The sequence below is a fragment of the Neolamprologus brichardi genome, chromosome 10 (assembly GCF_056152115.1).
Source record: "Neolamprologus brichardi isolate AB-2024 chromosome 10, ASM5615211v1, whole genome shotgun sequence".
Lineage (NCBI taxonomy): Eukaryota > Metazoa > Chordata > Actinopteri > Cichliformes > Cichlidae > Neolamprologus > Neolamprologus brichardi.
This window is the reverse complement of record NC_142113.1, coordinates 19,799,462-19,826,293: the sequence shown is the minus strand read 5'-3', so window position 1 is coordinate 19,826,293 and position 26,832 is coordinate 19,799,462. Positions and strand designations below refer to the sequence as shown.

The window sequence follows — 26,832 nt, the reverse complement described above, 5'->3', positions numbered from 1 at the left end:
TTGCCTCAGCAGGAGCTCGTGTTTCTAAAAAAGGGCTCATGACTGCTTAGACTACCCATGCTTTGCCACACATTCTCACCTCATTCTTACCTGTGGCATGCATAGCTTATTTAGATTGTGTGTATGTGTGCTCTGCAGGGAGAAGATGCCATTCCACCATGTGCGGGCGGGCCTGCTCTATCCAGACAACTACCTGAGCAGCTCCCTGGCAGAGGGGAACGAATCCTTCCAGCTAACCAGCCTCTCCACTGAGGAGCTGGGAGGTGAGTGTGCTGACAAAGGGAGCGAGAGAAGGGGGGAGTGTGTGGGGATGCAGAATGAAGTGTGAGGTACTAGCAATTAATGGTTCGCTGCCAGAACAATGCAGTTACACTGCTCCAAGTCTCCAGAGGAAAAGTTTTTCCATTTAGCCACTTTGTCTGAGCTTGACTGGATTCATTGGTTTCCAATTATAGTGCTCAGGAAATAAAATCAATTCAGTGGGCTCAGAAGGAAGCAGTGTCTGACAGAATGTATATATGACCAGTTGATACTGGTATGGTAATTTAAGTTTTCAATTCAAATTCATCTTCCATGAAAATTGATGTTATGTGTTCGCACCAAAGGCTTTGATGTGGCAAATAGATTCTTGGAAAGCAACGCTACACATTAATAATTTGAGCTAAAATACACCTTTTTGTAATGTTTGTGTGTGTGTAAATAACCAGAAAAAGACTATTTTAAGGAGGTTTATTTTTGCAGCTTTGACCAATAGTTTTATCAGTTAAGATATTAATCTACTACGAGGAATCTAGCAACATTACTAAAAAAACATGGATTCAGTACAGGAACAGGCACAAGTGTTCCCTTTAAACTGGTTCACAGACTCTTTGTAAACAATTCCCCACAGTTAGTCAGATTTATAAGGACCATGAAAGAAAAGTGATAAAACTGCAACTCAGCCATGTTATAAACACAAGAATCAACATCTAACCCACTGTGGGGCCCAAGTTTTATCTGTTTATTGCATCATGAAAACTAACTTTTTGAGCGTCTGGCTCATAAAGGTCTGATGAAGAGTAGGTTTTCATGGTGCAATAAATAGGAAAACCCCACAGCCTGCAATATGCAGGCTGTTTATTTTTCTCTAGTGAATGTTGGGTTGTTTCAGCCCAAGACTTGCCTCGACTCTTGTGTTGATGCGCATGTAACCGTATAAACATTCACCACAGTAGGAAGAAAGACTTCCTAAATCAAATTCGACATCCAAAATAAACAGTAGATGTGTCCTACAGGGTTGATCGTTATAGAGGTGCTAACTGCCAGTGTTGCTGGTAAATTAAATGGCAACTAATCTGACGTAATTATGCTGTTCTTTCCCGGCGATTACTTTGGTGAGTGAAGATTTATCTTTATTGTGCTTTAACCTGGGAAAACAAATAGGGTTTTCCTTTAAACTGGCCTTTACTGAATTTATACATCATGGGCACACTTCACCGAGTGCCAGCTTTTCTGCAGCAATCCAAAATCGTGCTGTGCATGCAGTACATCTGGGTCCTGATTTGATGTGATTGACCAGGTGTAAAAAACAAAGACTTCTTACCCTGTGGTTGTGCTTTGATATGAAACAAACAGCTAATCCTGCCATAGACCGAGGAATGAGAGCATGAGAGTTTGTCTCTGACTCTCTGACTGTGCCTGTTTGTTTGTGCTTATACATGTGGCCCATTGTAGCTTGCTCGAATGAGCTTTGGTATGAAGTACTTTGTAGTATAAATCTTTTAATCCAGCATCCCTTGTGCACAACTAAACTCAACCCAGTTCAATAAAACAGTTGCTTTACTGCGAGCAGAGCGGGTACAGTAAAACGTCTCATCATCATTAGTCTGGTTGGCCTCTGTCTGTGTCTTGTTAGTCAAGGGCAGCAAGAACGTGAAAGTAGTCTGGCCGTGTGTAGAGCTTTTATATAAATTGAATCTGGACTCTTAGGTTCCAGACATCCTGATGTGGTCTTATCTAGTGCCTGTCAGCTACAGCTTCGTTGTAAGCAATGGGACTGTTTGATGTGGACCAAATATCAGTGGTATATGCTGCCAGCATTTGAAAACTCCTAATCCCACTTCAGAGAGATGCTGAAGGTTCTTCTAGGATCATCTGTTAGTGCAGATAGAAAGCTAGTTAATCACCCCTGTGTAGATCCCTCCTATCATTTCTCTAGTTTTAAGGCATTTCATCAATCACATCAAGAACATGTATAGTCCTGGGGGTTGACCACATAATACCGAGTCATGCACAGGCAGGGTTGGAGCCTAACACACGAACACATGCAGGCATTTCACAGTAATATATCAGGGACTAGCTCATTTGTACCCTGTTGAAAATCTACTCTTCGCTGTTGAGCTGCATACAAATACATTTCACTTTGTTTTGGGAGGCCGCACATTCACCCGCATTCCCAATCCCTCGCCTCTGTTTCTCACTTTATTTTGTTGGGGGAGGCAGTGGCATGGTGCTTGAGTCTAGTTATCAGCCGTAGGGGATATTTACAGGCTTAGGCGGGGGCTGTGACTGAACTTCAGCTCTCACGCAACTGACAGTGAAAAGACAGGCATAGGAGACAGATCTGAGGCTGACTTAATACACAAAGGAAGGAAGGAGCTGCATGTCAGGATAAGAATATTAATGACACAAGGCCTGAGAGAGACACAGAGAGATGAACTTCATGTAAAATTCATTGTTTAAGGTTGGAAAGGGATTAGTCTTTGGCAAATTGTGTTTTTGATTGTCTTCCTTCTGTAAAGATTTGCAGAATGCTAGGTGAAATGGCACCCGCTCCGACCCCTGAAGCAAAAAAAGATCCGCAACGCACTGAATGCTTGCTCGCTAAAAGATATTAGATAAAGTCCTGCAAAGCTTGTCCCACTTCTGTCGTCTTTATTGCGTCGTTGAGTTCGACCCCTAACTCCAAATCAGAGCTCCCTCCTCTTCTCAGACAGCGCTAACTGATTGACAGGTAATTAGCCCCGAGATTGACCAACGTATTTTGTAAGACGGTCCTCGGAGGTTTGAGTAATTCTGCTGCATGAAAAGATAGATGCCTTGCAAGCCGTGTGTTTACTTACAATTTGAAGATAGAAGTAAGCCTTTTATGTGGGAGGAGAGAGTCGGAAATGCTCTTGGCAGTTCTTGTGGTGATTGTGCTGCGTGGAGGGATTGGGACAGTTCCCTCGGGGTTTGTAAAATACAATAAGTACACAAAGATGTAAAAGAGCAAGAACAGGGAGAGAGGGACGAAGGGAGCGAGGGCGGGAGATCACTCTCACCTTGATTTGTCTGTGGCACTTCCAGTTAATGGGGAAGCCTGTTATCAACACCAGGGAAGCACCTTTCAGCACCAGCTACAAACCTGCTAAATCCTGTTAATGATTAATTTCTTTCCCATGGATTAGTCCATCTCCCTGACACCATCTGATGACTCACTGTTGCATTTTTAGGTTTTCATTTTATGAGGCTGGAGACGGTATGAACATTGTTGTTAAATCGAACCAGAGAGCGGGTTGTTTGCAATTGCCCTCAGATTTAAAACATTGAAATGTATTTTAGTTTCCCTGACAACATTTCAAATAAGTCACATGACTTTGACCTGCGATTAAAATGATTAGCATTAATTTTGGCACAGAAATTGTTGGGTTAAATTATATATATATATATATATAGAGAGAGAGAGAGATAGATAGATAGATAGATAGATAGATAGATAGATAGATAGATAGATAGATAGATAGATAGATAGATAGATAGATAGATAGATAGATAGATAGATAGATAGATAGATAGATAGATAGATAGATAGATAGATAGATAGATAGATTATTTTTCGTTTGGACTTTGTTTTTGTCTCTATAAACTCTCAATGATTTTCTGTCCTGCCACTTCATGTCCATCAGCTAGCAGCTAATTTCTCTGTCTGCTGTTTGGAGCTGAGCAGGTTGTGCACAAAGAGGTCAAGGAAGCCTTTTAGCTCATTCATCCAAATGACCAGTGAGCCCATGCCATACAAAACCTTCATTGTATCTTTATCCATTCATTCATTTGTCTGGAATTCACAAGAATCGCTGCTCCTCCTGCAGCGTTGCCCAGAATTTAATCACACTTAAACACAATGATAACCTATTTTGCTCAAGGTCAAGGTCATATTTGTTGTTTTACAGCCAATAACCTGTGAGATGTGATAGATTGTGAGGTGGGAAGCTACGATGCAGAAAACAGCTGCATCATGCAGCAGCATGTGAGACTGAATGCAAACAGTCACGCTTAAGGCTGGAAATTCAAAAATGTGAGCAGAAACTCTATAGAGCTGAGAGGAACTGACTGTCACTCGTTGTGACCCATTTAACGTACAAGTAGGCATTTGATTGATTGCTGATGTGAAAAATATTGATGTTCGCCACTTTTTTGTGGTTCGTGGTAATCTTGTTTAATGAACAATCCGTGCAGTTCAGCTCCTAGACATTTAATCGACACCATGCTGCTTTGTTCCCAGAGACAGAAACAATTACTATTAATGCAATTGCATTTTGCGTATCAATCAAAGTAACTTAAATATGAATGAATTAATGTAAATGAATAAAACAAAACATAATTTAATATAAACACAAGAAAGAGAAGGTTTGGAAAATGCCAATAAAGAGATTTCACTGGCTGTTTCGGTTTCCAGCTTATAACATAAATTAAGAAGTTTGCAACTTTATTCCCAACTAACCAGAAACCAACACAGTGGCCTCAACAAGATAAATATTTACAGAGAGTTTTATCTATGATAAGTGTGTAGGTTTAACTTTTTAAACATGTGTCTTATCTCCTCAAACAAGATAAAGAAGCTGAGAGACTGACAGTGATGCACAGCGATGTGTTGTATGTTTGCTGCGCAGAGATCCGTGAGGCGTTCCGTGTTCTGGATCGTGATGGGAATGGTTTCATCTCCAAACAGGAGCTGGGCATGGCCATGCGTTCCCTGGGTTACATGCCCAGTGAAGTGGAGCTAGCCATCATCATGCAGAGACTGGACATGGATGGTAAGATGCTACATAAGGACACACTCTTGGGTGCATGCATGGAGCAGCAAACCATGCATTTTCACATATGCAAAACACAGAGTGCAACTCTGCGTGTGCGACTGTTTTACATAAAATATTTGTGTTTATATTGGAATAAAAAATGGTGAAATGTTATCCTTTTAGAGAGAAGCTTATCGTTATGTTTAAATGTGTTGCATTTTTAATGAAGTGTAAATGACTTAAGTAATGCAGTCTTGCAGAACTTAATTCCTCTTTCACTTGCTTGAGGCTAAAAAGGGGTTTTAGTTTTAGTTACAGTGTCCTTCAAACTTTGAAGTGCCTAAATGGCAGCAGGTGGTCACTTATCTAAAATTAATTCACCTGGAGACGACAGAGAGAGAACCTGCCTCCTCCTTAAACTCCTGCTTTGCTTGTAAATTCTCAGAGGGCCGCAATTTCTCATCAGCAGTCCCTGAATCACAAACCAGCTAGTCAGTCTTTCGGCCGGTTCTTATCAGCCTGCTCTTGATTTCACGGCTCGCTGTAAATATCAAAGGTCAAAGCTAGAAGTTTTTTGCTTTGGCTTCCATGAGCAGCTTGAGAGCAGCGCTGCCATTTGTTCTGCTGAGAGACAGAATCTCTTTTAAAATCCTTTACCCCTGACTGCTATCATCCCCATGTCACCGCTCATAAAGCACTGAAAGGCAAAATTATTTTAAGAATGAGAAATTTTATAAGGTGTCAGAAAACCTGCGCAGTTCTTCGGATGTATTTTATATGTATGATTAAATCAGTTCTTAAGCATTCTTGATCCTCTGATATCCGGCATTATCCTTTTCTCTCAGCTTTAGGCAAATAGTCTTAAAAAAATAAGATTATTCTATATTATGTTAATTCAATTTTTTTTGAGAAGCTGTAGTCAGGCTTTGGAACCAAGCTGATGCTCTTTCATGTGCGCAGTATCCTATAATACAAGATAATGGTTTATTTTATGGGTCTGTAATCTCCTAGTCATTTTTGAAAAATAATTTAAAAGTGATAATAAGACATTTACTGCAAAAAATGCAGAATTTTGTAATAAGTATAGGAAGATATATTTTCTTCAGAAGAATGTCTTTATATACTGAAAACTTAATTTTGTATTCAACATACTGAATTGTTGGTGTGTTTATAGAACATTTTCAGGCTCTCTAGCGTTTTGTGTGAGTATTTTTTGAATCATTTTTTCTATTATATCTTCCAAATTACAAATAATTTTCAGGAAGGAATAAAAAATAGAATTGACACACACAACGGTGTTCTCACACAACATTACCGCACCTTGTCCAGACTACTAATGCGTCTAATATGCTCCTTACGATAACACGTAATAAACCGAACATTAGATAACAATTTTAACTGGTCATAAAATCAATATTGGCAATATACAGTGTAATAAGTCTGGGTGTTTTATGGTGTTTACAATGTGCTGCCATAGTGCATGTATTTATTCCACGGGGCGCTGCCTGTTGACTGTTATCTATAACAACATACGGCTGCAGAATACATAATGCAAGCACACGCAAAGTTGTCTCTTTAGAATTTAAATCTGCCAAATGATCCCTGAATTCTCACAAAAATCAGTCCCACAGACACACACAGGCACACACTCGTGCAGGTCCACACATTGTATCCGAAAGGTGAATTAAGGCCGATGCTGCACGAGTGCTCGTCATGGATGAAAGCACACACCCATCTGTTGATCTGTCTCCTTTGTTTCTGGAAAGAAATTAACTTTGTCATAAAATGCATTATTTAACTCTGCTCTGCCATCCTTCCTGTCTCAGTATCTGATTGTTTTTTTGTGCTGGTCTGTCTCCTTGCTCCTCTTTTTCTGTGTGTGTGTTTGACTACCTGCAGGGGACGGCCAGGTGGATTTTGAGGAGTTCATGACGATACTGGGGCCCAAGCTGCTGTCATCTGACAACAGAGAAGGATTTCTAGGCAACACCATTGACAACATCTTCTGGCAGGTGAGAGACAAAGCTTCCTCCTCCCAGCTGGTCAACAGTCTGTTGCTCATCACTCACTCTCCTCATCATTTATCAGTTCAATCCCTTATGCTTCCTCTTACTTCTTCCGCCTCACCTCTGACTATGTATTTTAACAGTCAGAACAAGTCTTACATCTTTGAGAACAGCCCTAGTTTCTCCAAGAACTCTGCAGACACGCATAAAACATACACACATACACAAAATACACTCTCAGCCCCCCTACCTGCTTTTGCTGTTCCCTTGCATAGCTTTTTTCCCCTTTTTGGAGTCTTAAAGGAAAAGAGACCTGCTGAGAATTAAGTGTGTTTCTTTATGTACGTTTTTTGGAGATTTTTGGGCATGCATGTGTTTATCATTTACAGTGTTGCAGAGAGCATTATCATAATGAGGAGTTTGGGGATGCACTGTTCAAATTAGGCACCACAGTAAATAAAGCTCATTTGCATGTGCTTACTTTGTTTTTGAAAATTGTTGTAGACAGAAATTCGATTCTCTCTGAGTCTTTTTTCTGTGTCCCGTAGGTAAGACATGCAACAATAATGAAAAGTGCAAAGTTTTGAGTATGTGTACGTGCGCTTTTGATGTGTAGGGAGGAGGCTGAGTGCGAGGACGGTTGGATGAGCACAGCGACAGTGCTCAGGAAGCTGTTCTGTGCTTTCCTTGAGTCAAATGAGAGGAGAAACATTTAAAGGGTGACTCATTGAAATGAAGAAGTGTGTGTGTGTGTGCCTTTCAGGTTACAAACACACACAGGGCCACATTTGCATTCTTCATCCTAGGTTTCAATGTTCAGTTACTTTAGACAATATAACTGGTGAAACAACGAGCCATTCACGCGCATTCACAAAACAAAGAAAATTCTTGCAAAAAACAGCAACCAAAAAAAAAGGCCATTTTTAAAACGAGGAATGCTGTGTGAAACAGAACACCTTTTATAAATGAGACACGCTGAATCTCTGACAAATAGATGGAGCAAGACAGACAGTGTGCAAGCCAGAGAGGCTGAAAGAGATGACAGAATAGAGAGAAGAGCTGGACAATAAGCGGGGATGGGGAGTTTGTGGGGGTGGTGTGGGGGGATGCCCCACATAAAGATATCGGAGTACAAAGGAACAGCACACAAGAAAAAAAAAAAAGGGGGGGGGGGGGGTGAGAGAAACTGTGATTCATGAAGGTCGCAGACAGTGTGCATCTCAAGGGTGATTTGAAATGTTCACCTCACAAAAACAGGAAGAAGAGATGGGGGGAAATGACAGTAGAGTCAAGAAGCACAAGGGGGAGAATGGAGCAAAACAATGTAGGAAAAGCAAAAGGGGGGATTTTGTGTGTGTGTTTGTGAGCCTGTTTATTTTCCACAGACCTCAGTGGGAGACGGGAAAAGAGGCAGAGTCATCATGTTGAGAGCGATGGAAGAGGTCCGCCATGATGGATACATTGTGATGGGCCATAATGACTCAGTTCAGTATGTTCGAATAATATCTGCACACTGAGAGATGCATGATGGTTTCACTGGGGAGAGTGGAACTGCCGTGCGTACCTGTTTATGTGTGTGTGTTTATTGACTTGTGCGCAGTCGTGTGATTCTGCGTCCTTTTTGTTTGGTGTACCTCTGAAAAAACTCCTCTGGTTCACTGTTGATTTTCCACTGTAGTGTGGTGCGAGTGCGATCTCACTGAGCTTTAGATATCTGCTTTGAAAAACTCCCGAATCAAGTTACCGCATTCGCTCTGACAGCCAGTAAATTAGATTTGAGAAAGCTAGCACCCACTCTTCCATTGCAAATTAAGCTGCAGCACCTAAAGACGGTCGCTTACAAACAACAGTTTTTAAACCAATATCTTAACAGTGCTTATAGCTTATGAGAAATATGTTTATGCTGAGAGAGTGGGAAGGAGGTCTGTGGGATCGCCATCGTGTTATGATTGCGGCCAGCCTTTCATTACATTTATTTGGCAGACATGTTTTGTCCTAATGGGCTTCCACATTTTTCCAAAACATGCCAGGAGCATTTCCTGGATTCATGTTCACAGGCACAACATGCAGACAGGAGGAATCGGGCATTGAACCAACCCAACATTTAAAGGCCAGCCTGCTCAACCACCTGAGCTACTCCTGCCACCAAAGCATGTTTAACCTCATTTGCAGAAACCATGTATAGTGTGATGTTACAGTGATGAGAGGACCCAAACACCGGCCACCAGAGTAGAAAGCCCAAACCTGTAATGAGGCATGCAAGGTTTATGAGCCAGTGGGGCAACCAGAGTAGGCAGGGAGCAGGCAAAAGAGACAAAAATATCACAGATATTGAAGTTTGAAGCGAAAATCCAAGAACAGACGAAAAGTCATACATGGAGGAACACAAGGAATAATCCAAACAAGAAATCATGCAGAACTGGAGCAAAAAGAGGAGCTACGAACCTTGACTGCAGTTTATAAAAAGAAGATTAAGTAGGAAAGAAAAGGTAATCGAGAGCACAGAAAGGAACAATTAGATTATTCATTAGAGGTAAAGGGTTAAATGAAACAAAACGATTTTTTAAGTGACTTATTTTAAAACATCATGTTTTATTAAAAATAAAAAAACAGCATCTCAAATTGTGTATTGCTATACTTATACTTGCTATACATGTAGTTGTAACTTCACTATCAATTATAGCTGATGAGCCCAACAGCTTTCAGAAAGCAGCATCGTATGTCATCAAAATCTGTCAGCAGGTTCTTTCCAGGCATTGCAGGTAAAATGTGCTGTAGCCTTGTTTTTGTTTTCACTGTGGAAGAAGTATATGTGCAAATGTTTGCAACAATTGTCAAATTGTTGTGTTTGGTACTGAAGTCAAATGTTGCTATTGTTGTTTTTGGTAGGTACATTCAAGTTGTGCAAAAATAATTAGGTAGTGTGTATAGCAGCTGACATACAGAATAATACGTGTAATAATAAGTGTTACTTAACACTCCTGCAAATCCTCAAGAGACTGAACTTGGTTCTACTTTGCTGTAGTAAAATTTACACTTCAGCAGGGCAAACTTCAGAGCTGTGTAGATATCCGTAAGTTGTGTTTGTAGTAGAGATGGCACGATACCACTTTTTTATGTCCGATACCGATACCAATATCATAAATTTGGATATCTGCCGATACCAATATGAATCCGATATAGTGTGTTTTTTAATCAATAAAACTGGGTTTTTTTTATATCTTGCTGCATTTTGTTCATACTCAGGTTTAAAAAACAACAACACTAAAGCTATTCTGTTATACCTGTATGCAAAAAAAATATTTCATAGTTCAGCAATGCTGATCAATCTAATAAACTTTAACCTACACCATCCTCCCCATTCTGGTATTTTAAAGAGTACTTAGCGTAAATATTAAGCAACCTAACTAATAGGGTTCCAACTCCCAGCAACAACAAAAAAAAAAAGAAAAAAAAAAAAGGAAACCACCCCTCACGCTGCACCTCATGATGCTTAATCGACGTAATCAACCTTAATTTGATGCAGTGTGAAAAGAAAATGCACAGAAATAAATTATTTTTCAAGAAATATTAAATAGATTCAACATCTTTCTTTAACAGAATTGCAGACTGCACAGATGGTATCTTCCCAAAGGAAAAGCTTACTAGGGTATATATTAGACTTAATAGTTACTATATACAGTAATGGACTTCTATTCATTTTACATCAAATTAAAACTTTGGGTGTCAGATAATTATTTATTAAAAGCTAGACATTTTAAATGAGAATAAGAAAGAAAAGTATTTCTTTGTGCCCCCTTTTCCCTGTTCATGCCCTATCGGCCCCCCTGGCTAAACTTTGCTAGATCCGCCCCTGCACAGTTACCAGCCGTCAGCTACGTAGAAAAGTATCCTGCTGTAGAAAGTAATATTAAATAAATTCTAACAACAGCTTATCAAGGTTAAACGTGCTGCTGTTGTTCAGCCGCTGGTTTCCTCTTTCTGGCGCGAAGTGGGCCAAAAACAAACAAGAGAGACAGAGTTGCGACAGAAAAGCCGATCAGCTGATCATTGATCAGTTTCATGACTGAAGTAGCAGCAGGAGAGGGAGAGGGAGAGAATGAGAGGCAGTCGCTCCATATATCTGTTGTTAAGCTTAACGCAGGAATGCTTTACAAACATTCAGAGACGAACTTACACAGTTGCTTTACTTCTCTCTGGGATCACTTCCTCGGAGATGAAATGCCGGTTTGGTAGCGAGGCTACAAATACACACAGCCACTCTATCACGTGATGCATACTGCTCCAACATGCTACGGTTATGAGCCGAGTTACGCCATGTCGCAAGTTTTGTGAGGTGTTTTTTTGATATTTAATGGATCGGATTACATTTTTTATTGCCTTCCGATATCCTATCCAGTAATTTACGTCAGTATCAGACCAATACCGATAGGTGATATCGGATTGGTCCATCTCTAGTTTGTAGTATGTGAGTATCTAGCTAGCTCTACAGAAGAGGAGCAAGCATAAAGGGAGTAACATTTTTTAAGTGGCAGGCAATTTCAAATGCAACATTTCATATACAGACTGTTTGTGCGCAGTTTGTCGCTCACCGTGTCTGTAGCTACTCTGTTTCCCAGCCAGAGAAAAAAGTTCTCTCAGAGATGGAGAAAGATGTAAGAAAGACAGGGCAGGAGAGGAAGAAGAGAGGTTAGATTTAAAGGTAATGCAGTGAAGTAGATTTTTACATGATGTCCGCAAATGCAGCACTAACATCCACACCTTCCCAGCTGCTAATTAGAGGCCCTATAAGAAACAGCTGGCTTCACTACCACATGGAGGTATTTGGCAGTCTTTTCCCATCCAAGGTGGCTGAGAGCATTAGGCAGTTAAGCACTGCAGATCTGCTCATGAAAGCTGTTCATTTTAGTATTGCCCTTTAGAAAGTGGATTGTGCCATACTGCTGCTGTCTTGTTCGGTTTTATTCTGTCTTCTTGTGGCCTGTTATCTTACAAACGTTTATGGACTGGCCTCGATTGAGTCCTGGTTTTATGGTCTTTTACTCGAAATTATTTTCTATATTTTAAATCTTGCTTTTATAAAGTACTGGAACTTAGGGTGTATTTGTTTTATCTTTTACTAATTTGTTTAAGGTTTTATGCTTTGTTTTGTTGCTTTAGTGGCGGTGCAGCCGCTTGTTGAGGGGCTAGGCACGAGGTGGAATCCCCTCCCCGATGCATAAGAGTGTACACACCGAGCATAGGTAGATTGCACCATTTAGATTTCAGTGTGAGTGACAGTGAGGTTTGCAGTGGAACTACACGGGTGAGTAATTGGTGGCACCCTGGAGCACTCCCCTCTGTAGGTTCGCTTCAGGAGGCACCTGAATAGTCACCCATCTACAATGTAGGCAGCAGAAAATATAACTATTTCCCTGCTTGTGTCCTACATAAGAGATTCCAGCTAAGTACATTCAATAGATTTAGATTGGCATGACATTTCATTCTCATGTGCTGGTATTATTTTGTTTGTTTGTTTTTGTTTTAAACACAAGTGTCTGTGCTTCTACTTAAGTAAAGAAAGTGTGTACTTTAGCCACCTCTGGAGTCAGTGCCATTTAAAATACAAGAGATGAATTTTTACAGGGACTGCACTCAGAGGTTTAATTCATTCAAGTCATGTAATCTGTCAAAGAGATGATTAATCTGTGTCAAATATTCATTAAAAATATTAACTGATACTTAAGTCAGGGTTCTAAATTTCTATCATCAACTTGTTAAGTTTTCATCTTCTTTAAGCATAGCCAGCTGTCAGTTATTTTATCAATGAAAACTGAAACCAAAAGGAAAGACTAATGTCTGCATCTACAGCTGTTAAAAACACACCACAGTGTTCATTCTAGTAAGCAAAGATTAGTGCGTTTTAAAAATGTTGTGTCCCTGCTTCCCCATATTTTAAAGTGCAGTGAGATTAAGTGAATTACTTTAACACGTGTTTGAAAAGTGACCAGCATGGTGCCTAGTGAGTTTCAGCAACTTTCAATTGAAAATTTTCTTATTTTCAGTTTTATTCCCTCACATACATCTGCAATTGATTTCTGTTCCTGTGGCTCTTGTTTATCTATTATTCATTTCTGGTTGACTGTAGCTTCTGCCTTTTTTTAAGGCAAAAAACCAAAAACTTTACTTGAACTTGAAGATGACACCTAACTGTGACAGCACTGCTGCAAGACAGAAGAACTAGGTGGTGAGGGGGAAGTGTACAGAATAAAAGAAACATTGCTTTCGGGATGTCGCTCTGGGTGACTTTTTAGAGGAAGGGTCAGAAGACAAAGCAGGTGGACGAGTGACGAAACAAGCCTGTGTTGTTCGAGGGCAGGAGGATTAGTAAGGAAGGACGGCATGTAAGCACCTGTTCCTCTGATTGATGTGTTCTGGCTCCTTCGATATGTCACCGGTCACTGCTCGCGATCCCCTGCTGCTTCTCTGTCAACCACTCACTCACATACAAACAAACACACACACACATTTCTACATGGAGAGACACACAAATGACATATTTGAGCTCAGTCAGTGAAAGACAAAATGCTCTGACAGGAAAACTCTTGGTCTTCATTGTGTGTGTGTGTTTGGGGAGGGGGCATGTCAGTGTCCTTCAGAGACCTGGCAGGAGGAGAAATCACTCTGCTGGTTAGTAACAGGTACCACTGTGGATTTCACCCACTCGACAGACAGTCGGGAACATTGTACATTCTCCATGCTCCTGCCTCACCTGTCATGTCGTCTGTCCTGCGGCTGCAGTCTGAAGAGGTTTTCCTCCATTTCCTTGTATCTATTCAGTTTAGAGACAGCTATGGCAAGAAGGATAGCAGAAGTCAGGTAGCTCATGCTCTCCAACTGCTGCTACCAAACCCTATTTATTTGCCCTGGAGCACCACACAAGGCAGCATTATTCAGTTAAAAATCTAAACAGTAGGGTTTTTTTTATGCTAACTGCAAATTTAACAGAAGTCAAGACAATTTATTTTCATAGACCAATATCACAAATTTGCCTGAGGGTACTTTGCATTGCAGTCAGCTCCCTCTGTGAGTTTCATTGAAGTAAGAAAAAAAAATTCCCAACATGGAAAGAAATGAGAGAAAAATCAAGAAAAGCATCTGAAGGTGGGTCCCTGTTCCACTGTCAGCTTTTTGGATGGTGGAGTGACAGTTTTATTTAAGCCAGGAATTATGATTTGTTGTTGCAGTTTGTTTTTCAGCTCTGGCTAAGATGATTACAACTCATACCCCTGCACTGAATCTTGTTTGTTGTTTCTTACAGCCCCTCTATCTTTACCCACTCCTGTCACTTTTGTCCTTTTGAAAATAAAAGTTGCTTTAGTTTCATGTTTGCCAAATTGTGAATAATCTCCTATGGGTTGTTTTACCTTAGCTAACCAAATAAAAGCATCTGCATGCGTGTGTGTGTGTGTGTGTGAGAGAGAGAGAGAGAGAGAGAAAGAGAGAGACAGGGAGAAGAGGATGAGATAGAAACCCAGAGAGGGTGTCTGTCTGTGCAGTTTTGTGTCTGCAGTTATTTACTGCAGTGTCTCAAGTTTGCTTTCATTTGTGTGGGTTTGTGTGTGAGTATGCATCCAAATGCATGTTTCCATAATTAAAGCGTAAATCCCCAGGAAAGGCAAGACGAACAGTTAGATTGGAATCAATACACATTTGCAGAGCACAGAGAAGTGGACGTGCAAAATACATAAAGACCTGACACAATACCGTGTCCTTCTTATCATGTGTATCCATGCCTGTTCAAGGAAATTTCTATTAATGGGTCAATATATCAGTTATGATTCACATTTTTCTTTTCTTGCAGTCTTGAGATCTGTTATAAATCAGAAAATCCACAAATTAGCTAATAATTTGGGGAATTTTATGTGTAAGATTTTTTTTTCTTTATCGTACCAAAAGGAAATTAATTTTATGACACAGAATTTTGTTCCTTCTTAAAACAATTTTCAAATGTTCAGTGTAATCAAAGAACTAGCATTTAGGAACTTAGATAAAATACAAAACATGAGCACAGCGCTTAAATGCACAAAATAGAAACAGAAGCTTAAACAATCTTCATATTTGCAAATCATCTGAGATGCTCTTGTCCCTCCTCTATCCACTGCTGGCATCGATCCTGATTTTGGGCCCAGTAATTTTGTGGTGCCATGCTGGTGCCATGCTGGTGCCGGCTTTTTGGCACCGTCTTTAGTCAGTGGAAATGTGTGAAACTGGTTTTAGATTGGACACTGGGAATGCATCCGTGGAAAAGAGAATGAGAATGAGACTGACATCAGCGGCTTCAGTAGTGGCCACGGCGGGAAAAAAACTACAAAAATCAAACTTCTTCTTCTTGTAATGTTTAGTTCTCAAATCCGTTCTCGGACCACTACTGAGCATCATGATGTTAAGGGAGAAAAAACTTCCAAAGAGAAATGCTGAAGAACATGACACACGATACAAAGGCAATTAGGCAGAGGAGAGGCTGACTAAACACATAAATGAAGGACAATTAGACACAGGTGACAGACAGCAGGGCAGGACAGGCAATGAAAGGAAGTGTAAGTATGACAAAATACAACAGGACACAGAAAAAAATAATAACAAAGACAAAGAATGATCTCAGAGTCAGGACAAGACTCACTAATACATCTCGAAAATGATGCTATAAAACAATTATTTTCTGACACAGAGTTTAAAAAAAAAGATTAATACCACTCTCATACAGTATCTGTCCAAATATGCTGTCACAGCTGTATTCACTAATGTCTGGAAATGGGAAAACCTCTAGTCTGACTCTGTCATTTGTGAGCTATACGAGCCTATATTTGGCAAAGGACTGTTCCCCCTTTGTTCCATATCACTGTGCAAACTATTGACTGGCTTTAGCATCATATTTAATGGACAGAGACGAGACTGCACATTGAAATTCCAGAAAAAAAGCAAATCAGTTTGTTTGTTTTTTTCCCCAAAATGTGAAACTTGTCGATTAAACAAGAAATGGGCCTCAACTTCAAGGTTAAATTAATGGTCTGGAGCACAGGCTGTTGTTGATCAGGGACATCTAAACATTAGGGGTGCAACAATACTCGTATTGATATTGAACCGTTCGATACAGTGCTTTCGGTTTGGTACGCATATGTATCGAACAATACAAAATTTTTAATTTATTTTATCAACTTTTCTTCTGACGATGCTGTCTGTGTTGAGCGCTCAGTGGATCTGCACTCGACAGTGCAGCCTAGGCGGAGTAGTCGAACGCAGATTCACTGAGCGCAGGGCAAGCTAACGAGACAGAAGAATTTAAGTTAAGAAGTTAAATTGAACCTCCCCCACCCTAATTCAGATCTGGCGTTTGGAACTATTTTGGTTTTCATGTGACGTATGACCCTGAAGGTAAGCGCGTCATGGACTAAAGTAAAACAGTATGTTGGATGTGCCACGCAATGCTCAATTACATGGGTGGGAACTACTGCGTTAGCGCAGTTAGCTCATTAATGTGTTGGCCGTCCAGCCCCACACACGGGGCGATCCGCGGTAGCTCGTTAACGGAGATTTGCCGTGTTGTGGCGTTAATGTCATTTCAACGAGATTAACCCTGACAGCACTAGTGGGAACACAATGAATATGACTGCACATTTATTCCAACATCATCCTAGTGCAAAGACAAGTGGAAGCAGACAAAAACAACAAGCACGCATGCTACAAACTTTAGCCGAGTCATTTAGACAGCCGTTAGCACATGATTCTCCTTATGGGGACCTGATATGTTTAATATGCTGCTCAGAATATAGCCCAGAAGAAGCGTATAGTATAGCTTTTATTTTGGAAAGAGACATTTCTCTGTAATAAACTCTCTTTTCCAAAGATGAGTGATTTCTCGATCAGGTAGATTTATTTTTTTATTACTTTGTTGTTTCAGCAACATTAAATTTAAAAACTGTACTTTTGAGTTAAAATATATATTTATAATTTTAATAAATGACAAATTAAAAAGGCATGAACATTTTTTTGTATCGAAAAAATATCGAACTGTGACACCAAAGTATTGAACCGAACCATGAATTTTGTGTATCGTTGCACCCCTACTAAACATGTGTGTATATACTAGTCATTTATTACAGTTGGGGCTCCTCAGGTTTGCGATTAGGGCACTCTCTAGCATAGTGACCCCTTTCTCTACATGCATAGCATTTCTCCTTTCTTCTGTCGCGTTCCCACCTAAGTCCCCGCGGGCCTTCACCTAGAATATAAATCGCAATGCCGGGAGCGAATTCTTGCATGAATGTGTCGTCTCCCTGTGAGGCAGTCTTACTTGCTCGGGAACCCATGATAACAACAACAACCATGTCACAGACCACGCCTGCTCCGCAGTCATTCACACAAACACAACAACAATCTTTTGGGACCCTAACCCAGTCGCGCGACTCAAACCCCAGTGAAGGGACGCTCGGGACACAAACCCAGGACGATTTTAAAACCACGCACCGGACGCTTGGGCCCTTGGGCGATTTTACCAAAACCTCTCTTTCGGGACCCTAACCCAGTTCTGGGACCCTAACCCAGTTCTGCGGTTATAGAGTCGCTCTCTCAACGTACTCGGCGTTGCTTAGCGTGTAATACTAGCCTCGAATCCCGTCGGTTGTCACTGATCGAGGAGGAGAAAAAAAACAGACGGCTAATCCACCGGCCTGATGACAAATTCTCACGTCTCGGGAGGAACTTCTCTAAGTCCTGGCTGACGTCAGTCTTTCAGCGTGCTCGGAGGACCAATTAATGATAGGTTTGTAGCTTAAACCTATTCGCTGGAACGTTCAAGACAATTCTACTACACAGCAAAAGCAAGACACGAGTAGGCAAAGTTCTTTATGTTTCTCGTGCACGGGAGAGAACTGGACAAACGCCGTTCCTTCGCTTGACCCCAGTTGCTCTCGTCCACTCCCCTGTAACACTGCTCTTTTATTGAGGTTACATGAATATACATAGGTTCATTAACATATGACTTCTACATACACACAAAGAGTACCTTGCCTGTGCGTTGTGTAAGTATGTGTGTGTGGGGGATCAGAGTGTGACCCCATAAACGACTTCCCTAAACCTGCTGGTCTGGAAGTCCAGCAGTTCATCTAAACAAAAGGCACTTAGAGTAAAACAGATATAGATGTGTTTGCTATACCATATACCAGCAAGAAAAGATACAACCTTGCTCATGACCCCAAGAGGTGTGTGATCTATGCCAGAACACTCTGGAGAGGAGTGAACACCCCCCCCCCCCCCCCCCCCCCCCCCTTATGCTACACAGAGTTGTTACAGACCTCCTAGGATGAGACATTCTTTTAATCTACAAATGATTATATACTTCTAAGCATATATGAGTAGATATTTCTAAGCATAAGTGACAATCAACAATACAAATCTAACATTTCCGCCCTTTCGACATTTATGCTAGAAAAGTTCCCAGTTATGAATACCTCATGTCTGACAGTGTCAATGCAAACATTTTTATACTCAGAATATGTCAATCACCCTAAATTACTGTAAACGTACACAGTTTAACAAATGTATTAGCAGTTATCCTATTTCTCATTGATCTAATTCAATGGTAAACTGCATCCTACGAGCAAACAAATGAATTGTTAATTTAATAGTTAAAATAAGAAAATAACATTTTCAAAAACACTCCAGCTTGGTGGTGCTCCTGTAAATCACACGTCTCTCTGCAGAGTGGTTTAAGTACTGCAGGGCGTCATAAATGTCTCTTCCAGTTGTTTCTATCACTGTCCATAGGACAAGAGTCCAAATGTATGTAGAATAAGCATTTAAACATACCAGATGGTTTTGTTGTTTGTCAACATGGGTCTTAGCTATCTTCAAAGCTGCAGGCCTGTCAGCACTCCTGTTTTATGGCCTCTATCAACTCCCATCACCTCACTTCAGGCCTTCGTCCTGTGGGGGATACTTATCACTCTTCTACTGTCCATTCATCTCTGCAAAAAAAAAAACCCTCTGTGGAAAGGGTGTTGGATCCAGTTGTCTTACTGATGCTATGATCCCAGCAGTCTTCAGAGTGTCATCGTATGCATAGTACAGTGACACAGCATTAGGTGATGTTCATAGGAAACTGCTGTCATCACCTCTGTAACCCAGTGAGTTTACACAACTCAGTAACGCACTACAACATTGTTATTGTTAATTGTGATTCATCATTACTCTGTTAATCACTGAGTTGATCAAAAGTAAATCAATAATAAAAGATAAATACTATAAATATAAGAATAAAACCCAAAGAGTATATTTAACACCCCTACTGGTTAGGAAGGAACAAGCCCCGCCTTCCCCTGCTCTGTACCGTCACATGCTCAGACACAGAGAGAGACGGAGGTGCATGAGACCATCGCTGATTTTCACCGCCAAGCTTTTTGCTGAAAAATACATATTAACTTGATAAATTGAGCAAATATCCATACCGGAGATCTGCATGGACCTTGGAGAAACGGACCTGATTTGTTGTGAACATTTTGGACCTTGAAACCATCGCGGTGAGTCAGAAGCTGTTAAGCTAACCTTGAAGCTAAAAAGCTAACAAGAAGTTAACGGGGAATATAATAGCCCAATTTCAATGTTGTAGATCTGCACGGGAGCGGATGAAGTGGACAAGATCCTCTCTGAGAGTTGAACATTAGAAGTGTGCTGGTGAGTTAAACTGGGACTGGGCGAATCAGGCTAATTGAAAAGCTAACTAGCCTGGTGCTTATAGCTGTAGCTGTAGCTGACCACGTTTTCACTGTGGGAGAACACACGGGGTTTCCCACGGAGTTCAGCCATTCTGAGCACTCAGCTTGTGTGCTGATGATATTCTAGTATTACTTGTTGAATATTAAATGCACTAAAATAAGATGATGGAATAAGTTAATTTTGATCTTAAAGGTCATGAATCTACTTTATTTTTGTTACATTTGATGCTCGAGCGGCACTGGATAGATGTCCGTGTGTATTCTTACTGTGCTGATACGTTACCACCAGTGTTGCCAACTCCTCAGTAAGGAAAATCGCAATTGGCTGTCCTAAAAGTCGCTAGAAGTCGCCGAATGACGTCATCACCTAATTTGCATAATTTTTCATGCTAATGTAATTGTAACCTACATTGTTGGAGAGAGAAATAACATCGTGGAAGAGACATAACGTGAGTAAAAAACGTCCTAAATGCATTTAGAATTTATTTAGAACTACAAATTAAATTCCTTTTAGCAATTATTGTTTTTTAATGTCACAATTCCAACCCTTCTCCTTTACCCGGGCCTGGACCGGCAAAAGTGACCCGAAATTTGCACTCTGGTGGAGTTACTTTGTGTGTGTGTGTGTGTGTGTGTGTGTGTGTTTTTATAAGTAGTTTTAAACCTTGTGATCCACAAAACAGCATAACAGTAAAAGAAGAACTGACTGCGTTACAGTCAGTGCGGGAGCAGCGGCTTCGCTCATGCGCGATTCATTTGCCGTTTGGACGCACAGGTGTGAACATCTCCTGCCCTGATAGCAGCTGGGGGAGGACTATCCTCCACCCGTGAGCGCTTTAGCACGGGCGAGGTGCCCACGGCAGCACCGCTGCTTGTTGAGAGTAAGAGCGATACACGCTTTCACGTCAAAAAGTCGTCATAAATAAGTCTCCAATAACACCTGAAAAAGTCGCCAGATTTGTCGCTAGTCGCTTTTTAGAAAAAGAGTCGCTAAGGGGGTCTGAAAACTCGCTAAATATAGCGACAAAGTCGCTAAGTTGGCAACACTGGTTACCACATACTGTAAAACTACAGCCTGTGGGTTTTTGTATATTCTTTTGGTAATTTTATTATGTACATTGAGTGTAAATAATAAATTGCTTCATTGCTATGCAGTGTAAAGCAATGCTCCTGTAATTCAGTTAAAGGGCAATACTGTAAAAAAATAATCTACCATAGTTTATGGTTTATTTCTGATTTCTGATAGAAATGTGTACCTTGATGAATAAGCTGATTGTGATTTAAAGATTGCATTCATGATGAAGATGCACTGTATAGACTATAGTTAGAAATTAGAATTAATGTTTTGTGCTTGTTTTGTTATAGCACTTGCATTATTTACACATATGGCCATGTATATCATTAGAGTGTGAACTGAATTAGTAATAGTCCTGTTGTTTACAGGCTAGGTTTTTTTATGGGATCGTGAGACCTGGATTTCTTCCTGACGAGGAAGATGGCGAGCCTTTCCCTTTGAACCGAACCACAGCCATTCCGAGTTGGCCCAGAAGGGCAGGTTGCTCTTCTCTCACTAACAATTGCAACAGTGCGGTAGGACGAAATCGCACCAATCACAGACTTTTGACCTATTGGATTTGACTTGACTGAACACTGACTATTAAGCCGGCAAGACTGACATATCTGAGCTCAGATAGGATTCTGATTGTTATTATTATTGCTGTCACTGTATTTTATTTTATGTTTTCATTTCTGTTCATGAAATGCTGTTAAATTGTTGCTAAATAGTTTAATACAATTCATAGCAACTTTACCTGTGGCTCCAGTCATTCTTCTCCACGCAACTCACTTTATCCCTCCTACGAATCTAGCTATTGGCCCATTCTCTCCATCTTACTTTAACTTTCCCTACCCTATCCTGTACTTGGCTACACCTCCATAGCTTCTGGTTCCTGTGCTTTTCACAGAATCATGATGCCATCCTTGGACTCCCTCTGCGCTGTCGATGGAGCGTGGCATGCTCCCCTCATCCTTCAGGTGCCCGTCTGTTGTCCACAATCTCCTCTGTTGGCCTCTGGAAAGCCCGCTTGGCACAGCTCTCCTTCCAACGCAGCTTCATGGTTATTGCTGTGGCTCCGAAATCTGATCTCATGATGGGCCCCAAACAGCTCGACCTTTGACCTCAACCACTGCCTGGGCTGTCAGCTATGCCTGGAATGGTTCTTGTTTCTCACTGGGCCTCTGAAGATTTCTCAGGAGATTCCTTTCAGCAATACTCTGACTGCTGCACCTGTATTTCCTTGCTATGAGGAAAAACTTCTATTTGGAGAGCATGTCAACCATCATCAAACCACATTCATTACTTCTGTGAACTTTGCTTATAGGCCATCAAAGCCTCATCTGAACATGGATGCACCACTTGCATAGGTTTAATACCCGTAAATGAACTGTTAATCCCACAAGTTACTGCAAAAATCATAGAAAACATAGTTTCATGTAAATTCTCGACCCCTCCTCTTGACGCATGGACAGTCCCATGAGTCAACTCATCAAACCTAGATTCCTGTGTTAAAGAAAAAGGTTAGCTAGACCATGTCCCAGGCAACATCAGGGTGTCTCCTCCTCTGGAACAGCACCACCCCGGACCTATAAACCTGCAATAAAAGATGTTAGTGTGTTTTGCATATTAATAATATTGCATGAATAACACACCACTGATAGATTGATAGAAGTGGCATTTAAAAGGTTAAATCGGTACGGCCCAAAGCTCATGCAACCTAGGATGTTGCTGTCATCTTTCTGCTCCTGTAAAAAGAAACACACACAGATTCATCCACCCTTAGTCATGTCCAGGTGGAGGTTCAATCTTACATACTGGTCAAGTCAGTCAAGTCTTCTCAGCTTTTACCAGTCCAGTTAGGTCCCCATTTTTATTTTCACTCATTCTTCATTCATTCTTTCTTTCATTCATTCATCCATCCTTTCTTTGCTGATAGTGGAAACTATCGTCGCATTTCGTTTCCACCCTCAGCAAAATGACGTCATTTCAAAAAGGAAAAGAAGAACTTTAGATCGGATTACCTCACTGAATCCTTTTTGGGCAGGAACTCATTTTCTAATTGTCCCAAATAAGTGACTTTCTCCTAAGCCCATTTTAATGTGGAGAAACTCACTTGCAACAATTTTCTCGACGACATGTCGTAAGGCGCTTTTGTTCTAATTGTGCAGATCTGCTCAAACGACCGAGATTATCACACAAAGCTTTCAGTGCACTGTGAAAGTAACAAAATAAAAAGGCCTTGTTAAGTCATGACACATGCTCCTCATCTCAGGAGGGCAAATCATAACAAACCTAATTGGCAGGTTCAACTTTGCAACAAAAGAAAAATCATCAGCCAGATTAATTCCAAACCATCCATCCATCAGCCGCACAACACACAACATAACCCTAATTTTTTATTAGATATGAGTTTAATCCCCAGGTCTGTGCTTTTCACTCATGTAGGCCACAGACCCATTTTATTCAGTTTTTCTTTTTCCCTTCATCATAAAACGTGACATGTTGTCATGTACTTCACAAAAGAAGTTTGTTCTTATGTGTTCAGAGGTGTGTATCTGGGTGCAGGATTCACTCGCACATCAAAACCAGGAAACTCACTGTTTAGAGTCTCCACTCTAACAAACTCCAATACATCCTGTTCACTTGTGCTAGAATTCAATCACCTTTCCTTAATCTAAGAATGATCGACCAATTTGTATATCAGCAATTAACCCACCAAGTTGACAGGACAACAGAAATGCATGTTCAAAATATTATCACAAAAGAGAATTTCCTTCATACTGTAAATTACTTGTGCTGCATCAATCAAGCAGGAAGCATCTCCCAATTTACTGTATTAACAACTAAATTTATTGTCTGATCACTGGTTGGTCAAACCAGAATCTTTATCTTCCACAAAAGTTAAACTGTTGTCCTGCAACCTAGAGAGTTAATTGTCAGCATTGGATAAATTCAGCATTTGGTAACAAGTGTCTGTTAAATTGACACTATTTTAACACTGATGAGAGATAACAAGCTGATTTCCATTGCATGTGTGTTTGTGTTATTAGGCAGGTTTAATGCATGTCTGTGGAGCTGCATCTCCAGCAGGACATGTCCTTAAAGCTGCCTTTCCTACACATTTCTCTGCTATTATTTAATCATTTTTTAACTAATGTGCTATGAGTCCACTGGTCTTTGCATCACTTTTCAACACACTGAGTGACTTGGACAAGATGATAAACAGACTCACATGCTTAAGATGTTGTCTAATCTTCATGAGCTCTCTTGTGTTTGTGTTAGTAAGGTTAATACAGTTTTTGTTTGTGTGTGTGATTTTGTATGTTTCTTTTTGCAGTGTTTCAGACTCCTTCACAATTTTCCCACTTAAGCAGTCAGTTTTCTTTTTCCCAGGTTTGCTAACCCAAATTTTGATTTCCCACATTAAACAACAGCATTCCTCTGTGTTCTCACCTACTCCTCTCACGCTGTTGTCTTCTCCCACTTCAACAGTCAATAGCAGGCAGTTCTCTTTCAGCTTTTGTCCTGTGTTCTTCACTGTCTCTTCTTGCCATTTTACTCCAAAAGTGGCAAATGTCAAACTCCAACAATCTCCTCAAAAGTTATTTTCACAAGCACAGTGAATTTACAGTTTGCTGGAAACACAGTGCCATTCATCCAATCAATCAGAATGATGGGTTTGCTCTTCTTCTCTGATGCTGTTTGTCCACACTGCTGCTGCTTGCTGGGTCTCTCTGCTCAGGACTCTGCTGCTGTCTCTTTATCTGCCATGTTATTGCTCTTTGGAACTGCATTCCTTGTCTTCAGAGAAGTGAGAGCTCGCTTGTGAGGTTGAGGAACACATGGTGCTGTAAATAAGTTAGCCAGAAATTTGACCGGAACGTTTCCAATGATGTCAACCTATAACTTTCTTCCAACCGCTGCATGTGGAAAATAGATTCAGGTCTGCTTTTCATCTGAAAGTGACAAACTAAGACATTTTCATTATTATCATCACTGCTTAACCAACACACATCTCTCTCTGTTATTTTTGTGAACTCTCCTTTCTTAAAAGCAGAAAATGAGATTGTAGTTGTTCTTGGATGATCAACACAAAACCTTTTTCCTATTATTATTTTTCATCTACAATGTAGATTTTTCCTCTTTTTATTCTTTTTTTCCCTTTACAATAGCTGATGACCTGCAGAATCACCGCTCTCACAATCAGAGGCAATTACTTTTACACAGCGCACACACACACTGCGACGTCAGGCACATTCACACTCACTTTTTTCATCTGCGTAAATAAATCATATGGCTGATGATATGTGCCATGGTGATTCATAAGTATGATCACAAGTTTATTTAGTTATTTTTCAACCCAACAAAACAAATAAGCAAAAACATGATGCTGATGCTATGAACACCTCTACACACATGAGTCAAGATGCAGGAAAACTGCTGCGCATCTGAAAGAAGAAGCTGAACTCACGGAAATGCTGCATACTCGAGTTATCATAGTTCTGTTTCCCTCTCTTCGATGAGTTCTCAGCCAGCTCCCGATCTGATAATGTGTAGCTTGTTCATCAGCTCAGAAGAGACCACAACGCAACCTCACACAGCGGTTGCGTGCTTTGCCCCACAGTGGCAAAGACTTGCACTTTCATATTCAATTCAGCTTCTCCATCATGTCATTTTCAGCTGCTTCATACAGGGTTCAGCATATTAGTTGGTTTCATAGGTGTGCTCTATATCTCAACAATGGCTCATATTAGGATGACAGTTTTTCAAACAGGTCAAGTGCCTCTATGCACAGGATTAGTTTAAATATTTACCTATTTTACTTCAGCTCATATGTCATTGTACTGAATTTGAGCAACACTAAGCTTAATGCAGATTACTTTTAGCAACTGGTTAAATTAATGGTCTGGAGCACAGGCTGTTGTTGATCAGGGACATCTAAACATGTGTGTATATACTAGTCATTTATTACAGTTGGGGCTCCTCAGGTTTGCGATTAGGGCACTCTCTAGCAGAGATGGGCAGTAACGCGTTACTTGTAACGCGTTACTGTAATCCGATTACTTTTTTCAAGTAACGAGTAAAGTAAGGGATTACTATTGCAAAAACGGTAATTAGATTACCGTTACTTTCCGTAGGAACGCTGCGTTACTGCGTTACTAAAACCATGATTTTCTTGCGAGAATGTCTCATGACAGTGACGTAAGCGAGTGTGATGTTCGTGACAACAGCTGTGTGCAGATCAACAATGGATCATATATCGAGTGCGGGAGAGAGTATGAGCGTGCAGCGTTTAAAGCGTGGAAGTACTGACCTTATTTTGAGTTTGATTCCGTAAAAAGTGACAAAAACATTAGTGTCCGCTGTGCCTGGGAAGAAAACTTCTTTTTACAGTGGAAAAAACCCCCCCTAAACTTCCAAGCAAGCACCAAGTAGCTATGTCGTAATGAGAAACTCACAGAGAAACTGCGGTATCCTTCCACTGACCGCTGCGGCACACCTGCACCAGGATAAACCTCCGCCTACTCTACTCCTGCTTTACAGGTGAAAATAGAGCAAAAGGACCGCTAGTCTTTGACTTTATTTATTTTCTGCTGTGTTTAAGAATGGTGCATATAATTAAAATTTTGCTTCATGCATAAAGTTAAAAGATTAAAACTAACAAAACAAGTTTTAAAAAAAGACTTTTCCATTTGATTACATTTTGTATGATGGATTATGTAGAAAAAGTAGAATTGGGCTGAAAGATCTATGCTTTATCACCTATTCAGGTTGTAAATCATGTTTTTAAAAAGTAACTAAGTAACTAAGTAACTAAGTAATTAATTACTTTTGAAAATAAGTAATCAGTAAAGTAACGGGATTACTTTTTTGGAGAAGTAATCAGTAATTAATTACTGATTACTTTTTTCAAGTAACTTGACCAACACTGCTCTCTAGCATAGTGACCCCTTTCTCTACATGCATAGCATTTCTCCTTT

The 26,832-nt window shown here is 40.4% G+C and overlaps 1 protein-coding gene across 1 annotated transcript in view; it reads left to right on the top strand.

The window, feature by feature from the left end:
• The window catches only part of caln2 (calneuron 2), a 40,829-nt gene that overhangs the window by 6,183 nt on the left and 7,814 nt on the right, over window positions 1–26,832 (top strand). Inside the window, exons 2-4 of the mRNA XM_006784839.3 lie at window positions 139–263; window positions 4,911–5,054; window positions 6,936–7,048. Of these exons, the coding sequence (XP_006784902.1) occupies window positions 146–263; window positions 4,911–5,054; window positions 6,936–7,048 (375 nt within the window). The 5' untranslated portion in view covers window positions 139–145. The remainder of the gene's footprint in view (window positions 1–138; window positions 264–4,910; window positions 5,055–6,935; window positions 7,049–26,832) is intronic.